We start from the raw sequence: 13,391 nt of genomic DNA on the forward strand, positions 1-13,391 counted from the left end.
GGGGAATGAATAAAACCCTCTTGCCTGAGGCAGTGAAACTACGGATAATACAATGTAGGAGTGATTCTTCACAGAAGAAAAACTGAAACAAATGATACTGTTGACATATCTCTAGAGACACTCAAAACCCACCTGGACAGGCTTCTGTACAACCTGCTGGGGGAGCCGGGTTTAGCAGCGGGGTTGGACTAGATAATCTCCAGAGATCCCATCCAGCCCCCACCATTCTGTATTTCTATGACGTTTTGATGTTTAATGGATATAATTTTATGTTGTAAATAAACAAAGGATTTCTGGACTTCCCATCAAGTTTAACATAGAATCTTTCTTTCTAGTTGCATAGTGAAAACAAGAAAATTTGGTTAAATGACTTATGAAAAATTCCAGCACTGATACCTTGGCTGTAGAGACCTATCTATGTATGTCATGTATGTATCTATTTGTTTAATTTATGCTGCTCTCTTCACTAAGTGGTCAGGTGCTTTATTCTGTGATTGACATTCCAGAATCTCAAACAATAAAAATAAAATTATTTTTTCTGCCCAGGCTGTCAGTACAGCCAGCTCAAATGGTTTTATGCTCTCCATTTAATAACTGTGTTACTAAATAATATAGACAAGTAAGGTGACTGGAAAACCTGCCGTGCTCATGTGAAATGCTTTTCAGCTTGAATAGTCCATTTTAAGGGAATTTTTACTTTAGTAATCAGAAACAATCAGCCCCCTGGCAGCACGGCTGAAAGAAGAAGAAAAACCCTCAGGCTAGTAATATTTTTTGCAGACACAGCAAAATTGGTATAGCATAAAAATTGTTTCAAAAACAAGTTTCAGAAGGGTGCTCCAGAGAAAATATTTCAGTAATGCTGTCAGCAAAACTTCAAAAAGGCAAATACTCTCGACACATCAGCACACCAAGCATGATAAAGAGAAGTGAAACAAGAAAATCAAAGTGTAATTTATACACTTTATTGCCAAGTGAACAATACATATTCTCCCGTGAAGGATGAAATATTGGATTTTGTATTGCTCATTCTGCAGTAATGTATGTGTTACATGGCCTGTATTTGCTTTATCTTTCCCTTAGACTAAAATTCTGGTGTACTGAATATATTTTAAAAATAGAATTGTTAGAGAAGAAAAAATTCAGTAATTAAATCTGACTTATAAAATGACTGTTCTGGATAGTAACAAAACCTGGACAGCGTTGCTGGTAGTATAGAAGACAATACTGATCCTCTGAAATGTTTCCTCTGTTTTTTTTTGGTGAAAGTGGACTTTGCAAGAGGTCTGACAGAGAGACATTAGACAACAAAACTGTCAGTCTAGAGAAGCATAAAACGTGTCTAAAAGTTAATTTTGAGTTACAAATCTTTTTGCGTTATTACAAGATGTGATGATTGTGCCTCATGTTTGTCATTTTCTGGTGAAATATCTACTCTAGTTTTGCTTTCTTCTACTCTACCAAATTATTATCCTCGGGTCTCAAACATTTCCTCACAATTATTTTCTAAGCAGCCTTTTGGAGGGAAGTTTAGCAAAAATGTTTTGGCTGTTTTTGTACAAGTCTAAGAAAAATATTTTGGGTTCACGGTGTTTAATTCATACAAAATTTTTATGGAGGTGTTTTGCTAAGAAACCTGCTGGTTTGAGGAAAGAATTTGATATTTGGATCAACTGGAGCAGGTTATGAGCACAGACATTTATAGCTGTAAGAACATGGAACAGGACAAGAGTAACTTCTTGACCTGTATGCTTCTGCAGTTCAGCATCAAAGTGCATCAAGTTCCCCGATAGCAGTTGGTCCACAGGCATTGGACTAAAAGTCATTGAGCTTGAATGACTGCAAATGGGGCTGTAGTTGAAACAGTTTTGCAAGCGTATAATTTCCTATTTAAAAAAAAAAAAATCCCAGGAATTTTGGAACTGTTTCTCTTTCTCCGTTGTTTGGATATGGCTTATTTTGTTGGGATCAAACAACCCTGTTTGAATGGGGGAAGAAATGGAGGAGACCAAGTAGGAAACTGTCTCTCGTGGCGGAGACCTATTTGTGAAGCTGAATATTGCTGATGACTCTAAGTGTGAATTCAACAAATAGTAAAGTTTTAGATAAATTCAGGGCTTTTATTTCTTTGTTGGGAAATAATCTTAGACAATCACAGCAGTGAAACATGATTGTGGGAAAGAAAAGCATCCAAAATTTAAGAAATGCTGACCATTTTCTGGCTATGTTGTTTTAGACTCTTATATATTAGACCATATTATCATGTTTCTTTTGTTTTACCTGTGTCCTTCACAAAAAGTAATTATTTGTTATTTATTTTTACCCTCCTCACTGATTCTGTGCATTCATGTAATATCTGGCAGTATCTAGCTATATCTATACCTTGCAATGGATTAAATTCTCTTAGAAGTTTCCACTATGGTCTAATTGTAGCACTTTACTAACTTTCAAGTTAGGGAGAGTTAAAACTTTTATTTATTCCAGTATTATAGTTGAGATATGAGACAACAGTAAGGCCAAAATTGTTGAATTGTCTTGCTAATTTGGGGCATCCAGTTTGAAGTATGTAATGCCTGTTTTTTTCAGCTTACTTCTCAGAGATCTGTATATCCTTAAAGCACAGCCACTATATTCGCTAGTCGCCACAAGTCTTAACTCGGATGCCCTAGAACTAAGGAATTAGGTAATGGCCGTCTGATGATTTAGGCTGGTGAACAAGTAATACTCAGGATATATTGGCAGAAAATGAGAGAGAATATACTCCTTTAGGATGACATTTTAACTTTGTTCATCTTTTCAGGTCCCGAAACCTCCTAATCCAAGTGCTCATCTTCCAAATCACACACCAAATGCCTCCATCCACTTTATGGACTCTCGCTCTCCTTTTAAGTTATAGACTGTGTGGAGGAAGGTAAAAAAAAAAAATAATAAACCAGCAGAAGCAAGCAAGTCGCCCTGAGGTATATACTGTCAGAGAGCAAACAAAAGAGAGGGTTTTTTTGTTTTGTTGGACCTTGTAATATATTCGTTGCATATAAATAGCCCTGAAAAACTCTCCGTACTTCTCTGAGCTACTCCATGAGGTAACAGACAGAAAGGGTGATGTCTGTGAAGATGGCAGTAGCTAAGGTGGAGTAGCTTCAGGAGCACAGGCTCTGGGAAGAAGAGGGACTAGCTATGCAGAGGGGACAAGGTATAGAGATGGAAGATTGTAAGCGACCTTTAGCTTGTTCGTTGACCTGCTGGAAGCATGCCTGTCTACAGGTGTTTTTTATGCTACTGGAAAGGCAGCCTTATAGCTATTTTTGAGAAGGAGGTCTCCAAGCTCGCCATAGTGTAAGGATTTAAAATCCATAAGTGATTTAGGAGTGGGGCATTTGTAAATATCACCTGTTTGGATAATGAGCTTATGCAGTCTTGGTAAATTAACTTGTAATTACTCAGAGCATATACCATTAACAAATGAACAACAGGGAAGAGGACAGTCATCATGGAAGAAAAAACTACTGATAAGTAAAAAGAGCAGGATATTAGTCAGATGTACTGAGATAAGAAAACCATAAAATATTATTAAAGAAACAGGATGCAATCATATTACTTTCCTACTATTTTCCACTGTGCTTTTAGAATTGCCATGAATTTGAAAGTCAGAAGCATCCTGTAGATTTTTAATGTGAGTTTGGTGGAAACAGTAGTTTCTGTTGGTATGCATAATATTATTCACAGGGTGTTCCTTCCTATTCTAAGTACCTGCTCCATCATCTTACTGAGGCTGCTGTTTTGACAGTAGCTTGTCAGTATTGGTATACATTTGACATTCTATGCCAAATTTTAGATTTAAGATGGAAACGTAGACACCATGCTGAATAATTGAAACAACAGCAATGAATCATTTCTTTCTCCACACCATATTTTAACTCTTCATATAGCGAACAGTTATTCTGTTACTTAGATGTATGACATTCATATATTTTTTTGCAAAGCTTCAAGATTGGATACCTTTCTAGAATACAGTCTTTATTCAAAGACATGTAACTGGTTTTAGCAAAATATGATAGCCTGTAATGTAATGAGGGTCAAACTGTATGTTCTGATAATCTCTTCTGGCCATAAAGCCTATGAATGAATGAATGAATTCTATTAATGAATACTATGCTGAATTTCTAGCCTAATTTTGTAAGAGATTAAGATGAACAGTGGTAAATGGAAATAGGCCTTGAGATCTTTAACAAAGATTTTCCTACACTGTACTTTTATGCATCTTTCATGCATCATTGTCAGAGAATTATTATCTTAATTGACTTCAATGTGCCTAGATAAATTAAACTCAGAATATGAATCAAGCAATATTTTTCCAAATTTTTACATCTTTATATTGGTATTGTATCATAGTCTGTAAATAGTCCATGAGGAACAAATTAGAATGTATTATTTGTTTACAGATATTTTATTCTTTATTTTATGTAACTAAGTGTCATCTGGGGCATAAAGTATGCCCCTGTTTTCTCAATGACTCTATAAAGTTACGGCAGAATATGTGAGCTCAGCATCTTCCTGGGAAATGCTGTCCCCAAGGAGTGGAGGACTGCACAGGATTGGAAGTCACAAAGTTCTGCTTCGCTTGCAGATCCCCAGAACAGCAGACTTGGGTGTTTCAGTGCTTAACTTCCAGTGTTCCAGCCTACCTCCTAATACTGATCATTTTTTTCCTAAATGTTGGACACTGAAATGAAACTAGTGGTATTGTTGGAAGTAAGCAATATAGGGAACAAGTCTAAAATGATACCTGTGCACAACTAATATTAGTAATATTATTTTAGTAACATTTTTTATTATTTTAACTTCAATATTGCCTAGTTTTATTCAAAACGTTTGGCATTGTATTTATTTTCACTTTGCCAATAACTCTATTAATCTAACTGTTAGTTAGGGTCAAAGTAAATGCTGACTAATGCTATGTAACAAAAATTCCCATTGGCAAAGGGAAGTCCCCAGGAAAGGCTTTAATCAGCCATCTATGTAGACTATTCCCAAATAACCTGCTCAATCAATTTTAAAATTATCTATAGTATGGTATATCGCTGTATCATTAGACTGTGAAAGATAGTCCCTCTCCCTGAGCATTTCTGCTTTATTATCTCCCCTGGCGCTCAGGATATCTGCAACAGCCCCAGAGCTTGTCTGGGTATAGTAGAACTTGTTATTGCTTTGCTTTTTAATTGATATATTTTTCCTTGACACAGTAGTTGTAGTCAGTTTTCTTTTCTCCTGGAAGGTAGAAAGCCTGAGTGGTTTTCAGAACTATTTTGGCTGTGCATCTTTGTTGGCAAAATTGATTAAAGCTGTGAAAGGATCATGGGATCTTGTGAAAAAGTCTTGTGAAAAGCACTTAGATGGACAGTACTCAAATTGCAAATGAATAAAAGTAGCCTCATTGTTTGTGTGATTATAATGGCCCATTATACTGTGAGGTGATAACAGTTTCTCAGAACAATGTACAATATGACCAATACTAAACAGTGCAGCTGTAGGCAAAATAAATCAGGACTACGCCATGAGTGATACTCATTACATATGTCACTAGGAAAAAACACAGGCACTGTATTTTCACCAACTCCTTTAAAGAAACAAGCGTGTACCAACTGTAAATTGAAACTCCCAAGGATGACTAGACTTTACAAATAACATTTTATATCTTCAAAGTAACTCATGGGGGTTGTCTAAACTCTGGATTTAAATAACCTTTCTGCTATTCCTACTTATTAATACCTGCTATTTAAACAGATTTTTTTAAATTTTATTTAATTTTTGAGAAAATAAACTATTTTTTTTCTGTATAGCAAAGAGTTTATCACAACCTCTTTCAAAATCCAGCTATACCTTTGATCCAAGAATGGTATAGAGTTAATTTGATTGTTTGCTTCAGAGGTTAATACGTCCAACAAGCTGCATGAACTCTGAAGTCAACACTGCATAGAAGATATAATAGCTTCTTGCAACATACTGGGACATAGTGCTGGATTCAGAGAGAGATGTCTGTTAACTCTGAAATCTATGACTTATACTGAGCAACATTTAAGGTTTCGTAGTGGTCAGATAAAGAGTAAGTACCTTACACATGCAGTATTATGATCTGGATTTAATTCCCAAAACCACAAAGCGTTAATATTCAGCATGGATATTACTGGATTTCCTTAGGCCTCCTGAATAGTAGAATGGTCATTCAAGGTTAATGCGGAAAACTGCACACATGCGTACATGTCTTTCAAAGGTTGATTTGACCCTCTGACCCAACCAGATTATTAGTGAGATAGTTCTCTTAGAGGCTATGAGGATCTAGGCTGTGGGACTATCTGTGGGTAGTCAGATCTCTGAGCAGTGTAAGCCTGACCTATTCTAGGATTCAATGCTAATGGGTGGTGTGTTACATATTGTACCCCTTTAAGAAAGCTCTGACCAATCTACTGAGATTCTGTCTACTGAGAAAAGTAAAATATGTTTTTATTCAAATCCTTGGTTTTATTTCTTCATTGTTTTAAGGATTCTTTGGAAATTGGGTGTTGCTTGATGCGTGCAGTATATAAGGCTTTATCTACTGGAAAATATGAAAATAAAAAAACGCAAACCAACTTTTTTTTTTCCTAGTTGACCTTATAGAGGAGAAAGTTGCAGTGGTTTCTTTCATGACTTTTCTACACAACTTAAAAGATTTTGAGACTGAGATTACGGACACTCAAACAGGTCATTGGCGTATAAAATTAAGTTGTCTTGGTTTTTAGATATTGTAAAAGCAACTTTCATTCTCTAATAGAAGTTTAAGATACTGTAGGAAGAATTCTTTCACCTCTTGGCTAACCTAATTTTTTCACACGTTTAAAAGCTTATCTTCCAATGAAGAGACTGCTTTCAATTGCACAGCTTTCTCACTTGTACATAGGTACTGTGGTGCAGTTTGCTCCAGGCTTACGCCTCAAGCTTCGTTCTCGGTGTGTCAGTAGCCTTAATTATTCCATAAATTACTTTGAAATCTCCAGGGGGAACATTCCTATCCGAAGTGATAGTTTTTATTTATCGCTGTAAGAGCCAAAATGAGACTGTGGAACGTGAGTAGACACAAATTCCTGACCACACATCTCTAAATAGGTTGAGCAGCAATTATGTTCTATATTTTGCCCTTTGAACCAGCACTGCCTTTTTCTTTAGTTCATTTATCTACTCTATGTCTTTGAGATCAGCCATAGGTTTGATGTTGTCTTACTAGCAGTAGGGCTCATTCATCTCCTGCGATGTTTTGTTTTGGAATTGCCTTCTTTTTCCACTATGTTATCTAGATGCTTATATACCTTAAACTTCAGTTCCCCTCTGTATCTTTTGTCTGAAATAGTACTTTCTTAAACCACAGCCTTACTTCAAATGGTATAATGCCATCTTCCCTGCCAAAACCCAGACGCTTAGGACACTGTCCTTTGAATTTATTCACTGGATGAAGAGCAAGCTCCTATAGAACATGTTGCATGTTCTACATGTTACCCCTTTGATACCTTTTTTTGTATCCAGTCTGCTCTGTTGACTTATATCAGCATTTTAGTGCAACTCATATACTTTTCTTCGAGCTTCCCAAGCAATTATCTGGACAGAACTGCATGGATTGATAGTGAGGACTTATTTATGCACTCCTTGTGCTTTTTGAATGGCTAACTTTGCATATAGTGTGCGTTAGATGTTACTGAAAGTACATAGCATGGAGATGTTTGATGCAGAACTTCTAGTGGTCTGGACAATATCATTAAATGAATGTTGACTATCTGTTTTTATCTTCTGATCTGTTACCTGCCCATTTGTTTTTTCTTCTATGAGAAGGTTCATCCAGCTTTTGGCAACTAAATCACACACATAAATCCATCAGAAAGTACAGAGCAATCTGCATTAAGTTAAGCTTTACTTTATGTTATTTGTGGTCAAATCTGTAGCTTGAGGTACCAAATCCAGAAGACACTATTTTGTGCAGCAAAGATGTTTCCAGGTCTTGACTAAGAATCAGCCTATGCAGTTTCTTGAATCAGACATTTAAAGAAATGTGACCAACCTCCTCAGTGAATGTATTGTATATGCTGAATGTTTTAAATGTCATGTGTATTGTTCAGTTAGCATTTTTATACAGTACGATGTTAGTAGGTTTAATTCTGAATGTCTCTCTGTATATGCACTGAAAAGTATGAGGAACATCTCTTTCTCTTGGTAAGATAAAGTTTGAAATTCTTTTGCAAATGTTTTGAAGGTGTCAAGAATCAAAAAGGAAGATAAAAGAGCATTGAAAAATGACAAGGGACTTTGGAACATCAAATTTGTTGTTCCCAGATTTCCTGGGAAAGGGAATATGTAGAAATGAAGTGTAGACTGGTTTGATTGCAGGTAGTAGGTATACATGCACTTGGGACAGGGGAAGGTGATCATGAGGGAAAAGGTTTGTAATCTGCTCAGGAAACTACTATATTACTTCCAAAGGGATTGAAACACTTTGATAATCATTTCGAAAACACTTTCAACTGAGTCTTATTTAGAGGGATTTGTGATACTGAGAGTTTAAATGTGATGCGTCCTTAATCTCTATTTCAGCTAGAATGCAACACTTGGAGTTACAGGTCTTGCAATCCAGCGTGTCTTCTCCTGCTGCAATTAGTTCTCACAGCTTCTCTAACTTGTTCAAAGAAAGCCAAGTGTTAAAAGAAGAAATAGGAGCTAATTTGCTTACCTCACTATTCTTTTGCTAATTGTGGCTGTCTCTGCCTTCTCACAAAAAAAAATATGACAGTATGTAGAACAGTAAAGAGATTGTTTGCTGCTGACTTGCTGTATCAGTTACTTGTCAGTATTTACGTAATGCTGCAAGTGGTGCATGGTTTTTAGTAAGCAAACAAGAAAATAAATAGATAACTCACTTTGCCTCTTGATTGCCTCCCTAGTAATATTTATCTTCTGGTTAAAAGAACTTAAAAACTTAATTGTTTTATAATTAATTTTAAAATGATTAATTTTATAAGTAAGTATTTGAAGTGAGGCCTGCTTTAACTCTGTTGTGTCTCTCCTGTCAAGGATCATAAAAAAATATTGGGGCTAGTAACATGGTACAGTTTTATTTGCATCCTCTTCATACCCACATGTGGAAATAATTAATAACAAAAAAGATTGAATGACCATTCTAATTATATAAGCTGTGTCAACAACAGCTTTTAATATAAAATAAGCATGAAGTAGCATGTACTAACCTGCTGAATCTATGCTCTTCAGCTGAATCCTGTGAGCAGATTGAGGTCTAATTTTTTAAAAACAATTTGCATGCTACACAGAGGGACTTCAGCATCACGGCATTCAACATTACAGGGGTACTGAATAGTGAGAAGCTTCAGGAGGTCTTTTTGCACACATAGCAATTGCAGTTTAAGGATGTGTGAAAGGAAAATCTGTTATCTAAAGTTGTAGTAACGCCTATGTTGAATGTTTTGTGAATGATCTAATAGCTCTTGAGTCTGAAAAGTAACTGGAACCTGTAATAATCTTTTGGGAAGTGACTATATTCTTTAAAAAATGAATTAATATAATTAATTTGCAGATCTGGCCCTAATTTTCAAGTGGATTGATTGGAAAGTTTCTGGGTTTTTTTTCATTATTGTTATGAGAAAACATTTTTTTTCTCAGTACACTGGCCCGATTTTGTCATCTATTTACACTTTGTTCAGAAAATCTGTGATAAAAATCCTTTTTAATTTAACTAGCTAGAATATTATGTCTTTGCAAGCTGGTAAGTGCATTAGTTTTGAGCTCAATTGCAGCTCAAGATTTCATTTCTCCTATGCATCAGTCATCCTAAAGTACTTGAACCCTTTGTCTTGCGGTGGAGGTTTCCCTTATCAGGGAAGGAAACAATCTGCATGAAGCTGTGTAGGAATTGCAGCCAGTCACAGCCAGGGACACCTTTAGGATTTGTGACAGGGAATACAGACAGAAGAAAGAAAGAAAGAAAGAAAGAAAGAAAGAAAGAAAGAAAGAAAGAAAGAAAGAAAGAAAGAAAGAAAGAAAGAAAGAAAGAAAGAAAGAAAGAAAGAAAGAAAGAAAGAAAGAAAGAAAGAAAGAAAGAAAGAAAGAAAGAAAGAAAGAAAGAAAGTTAGTTTATTTACATATTTAGTAAAACTTCTGAGAATGAATATTAGTCTTTCTCAAGTACCACTTCTCCCAAATAAGTTTTGAATGGGATGCAAAGCCCATGGAGTATTGCTCATCAATAGTTAATCTATTCACTCCATGCCATAGCTACCTTGTGGTGGCAATTTTGTATGTGTTCCCTGGCAAAATATGTCCATAATTAAACTTGTCCCCAGTCACAGTGTGATTGAAGAGGTTGGTTTTGTCTGCTCTCACAAGAGTCACATTGGAAAGGAATTTGGAAGGAGGTGGTCATCTTTTCTCTGGAAGAATTTGCAAATGCTGTCTGTATTAGAATCTATAAGGAATAGATTTTTTTCTCCAGTCATTAAAATGTATGCCTTTGTGGGATGAATGAGTCTATATGTTTTGGGTTTTGTATTAAATTTGATATTACTGTAGTCCTATGCCTGATGGGGCTAGTTGAAGGTGAAAAAAAATCAACTATAAAAAAACCAATTTTCTCAACAGATTTGAGTGCATCTCACCCCAAAAAGTGGTAGTTTCTGCCCTTAAGCAGAATAAGTGGTTGTTATCATGTGTTAGGCTCCCCACTTCACCCCCCTCAAACACCTTTCACATAATAAGAACATAAGAAATCCCTTACTGAGTAGTCTGCTATGGTCTGTGAACCCCAGCAGGATCTCCACACCATTGTCTCCAGCAGTGGTAAAGGGAGATGTTATTTAAAGTCCAAGCATATGAGCCCTGGATGCCTTTTGGAGTTCCTTTCTGTTCCTCCGGTATCCAAAGTCAATATATTAGGGAAGGTGGCAAGTGTATCATATGCCTAGTCATTTTAGTAACCATAAATAGACCTATTGCCCACAAATTCGTCCAGCCTCATTTTAAATCTGCTGACACCATTTGTCTCCACTGCCAGGACCTTCTGTTAGCAAGATGCAGAATTGCTCTGCTTCTTGTGTATAGAAGTACTTTAATTTATTTTGTTTTCAAATTGGCTATTAGTCTCATTCAAGTATTCCTAGTTCTTGTGTTACAAAATTTTGTTACTAGCAGTTCAACATGATGTTTGATATATGGATATGGCGAAGATTTGTATAGCAACAAAATTGTTCTAAATAGTCATTGTTTTGTATTATTTTCTATTTTATTAAAAAAGAAAAATGACCTTTTGTTGTATTGTTTATAGGACTGGTACTGAGCAGTGTTTCATTGTGCCATCTACAGTGCGGATAAATCTTTTTCTTGCCTGTTTAACTACTTCAGAATCAAAAATTTTATTCCAAAACAGACATAATAAATATATCTATGTTGTACTTATAATTAAGGAGTTAAAGATATGATCTATTTAATTGTATTTTATCTTCTCTGTTTCTTATTTTCCTGTTGTGAATCAAGCTTTAAAAGAGAAGTGAGTTAGTTTCTAATTAGAACATAACATTTAAAAGGCAGAGGCATTTAGAAGGAGAAAATCTATTTGACTATCTATGTAATATACCAATGAAGTAATCAGATGGAGAATGGAAATAAAACTAGGGTTTTCATGAGGAACAGGAAATTAAGGCTGCTGTTTCACTTTAGCAGGGAAGGCTCTATAAATTTAAGGGAGAAATCATTCCCCTTTCAGATCATGAGCCGTCACTGTGGCTATATACCAGCTGTTAACAAAGAAAATAATTAGTGACCATGTATTCGATATATTTGGCATTGCATTTTGAAACAACTTATAGTCTGGAAATCAAGAGATGACATTGAGCACTTGGCTCTTTTCAAAAACTTTGTGTAGTCTTCTTTTTTATTGATTCTTCACTCCCTTTTTGTTCCAAACCAGTAACTTAGTATACAAAAAAAAAAAAACAAAACCAAATAAGCAGTGAAAAATAGATTTATTTGCTCTTTTGTACTTCTATATATGTATGAAGATTTTTATTTTAATTTTGATCACAGATGTGGGACTACTGTGCATTTGTAACTGTAGCAAATATTATGTATCTGATCTGAATCAATTTAACTAAAAGCCCTCTTGCCTGACTTTTTGGGATCAAATACATGTGGCCTGGAACTTAACAGCTTTACAAATACTTAGTGACTTTACGTGTTGCAAGGAACTTCACTTTTCTATAGGTGTTTGTGACTGTCTGAATACGTGTGCTGAAAATTGTAATTATGTCTTATTACAGCTTCTGCAAACAAGACAAGTTGCCCATTACATTCCAGTCCTGTGTGATCATGAAAGAGTGCCAGGTGTCAGAGTGGTCAGAATGGACCCCCTGCTCCAAAACCTGCTTTGACATGACAACTCCTAAAGGGAATCGTACAAGATCACGGACCATTAAGCAGCTCCCTATCGGCAGTGAAAACGACTGCCCTCAATTAGAAGAAACAGAGCAGTGTGTGACTCAAGGAGACGGTGTGGCACCATGCATTACGTAAGTTGGTTCGTTTCAGTTCTCCCTATACCAGAAGTAAGTATTTCAATTAAGTGTACAGGGCTTGTAATGGAATATCAACCAAATCATTATTAAAGAAATAATAGGTTTGGGTTTATTTTCTTTTATTCTTTGCTTATTCAGTGCTTTTTTCTTAAAAGCCTGGAGTCTGCAAATGGCTGCTATTATGGTGAAATAACTTCCTCCTCTAAATACAGGAAAAATAACAAATACATATTTTTTTCATTAGTGTTAAATGTTAAAAGAGAAAGTTTGTGAGTATGCAGGCCCAGTCAAGACTGTGATGATTTGTACTAATTTGTCAATGATCTTTTTCCTTACATAACATTTCAGCCAGAAATGTTTTCTGAAGTACTTATCTGTTTCCAGACATAATGCTGAGTTTAGGTAAAAGGTGATAAACATCTGTTTACCAACCAGACTTTTTTAGAGGGGCTTGTGTTCAGCACAATAAAGGCAGGACTGGGCCCCAGGGGGAAAGAGGGAGAGGCTAACAGTGTCAGTAAGTGGATTAACCCTGTTTAAATTTTAGGAGAAATGACAGCAAACACTTTACAATTCAAGAGGTTGCTGTAATCCTTATCAACTAATCGAGATTAATATTAAAGTCCCAACAGTGCTTTGTGTTCATCAGACTGAGAAGAGGGGCTGGGTAAATGTCATTTGATGTTAAGCATCATTGACTGTAGTACATATTTTTAATTTAAGAGTTGAAATGTCATGTTTCCCCGTCTCCAGTCACATTAGGAAGCAGTTTGTTTGATTTAGCCTTAAAGT

The 13,391-nt window shown here is 35.7% G+C and overlaps 1 protein-coding gene across 1 annotated transcript in view; it reads left to right on the top strand.

The window, feature by feature from the left end:
* The window catches only part of THSD7A (thrombospondin type 1 domain containing 7A), a 280,961-nt gene that overhangs the window by 157,837 nt on the left and 109,733 nt on the right, over positions 1-13,391 (top strand). Inside the window, exon 4 of the mRNA XM_054059364.1 lies at positions 12,345-12,593. Coding sequence (XP_053915339.1) covers positions 12,345-12,593 — 249 coding nt within the window. The remainder of the gene's footprint in view (positions 1-12,344; positions 12,594-13,391) is intronic.

Source organism: Cuculus canorus, chromosome 2, assembly GCF_017976375.1.
Source record: "Cuculus canorus isolate bCucCan1 chromosome 2, bCucCan1.pri, whole genome shotgun sequence".
Lineage (NCBI taxonomy): Eukaryota > Metazoa > Chordata > Aves > Cuculiformes > Cuculidae > Cuculus > Cuculus canorus.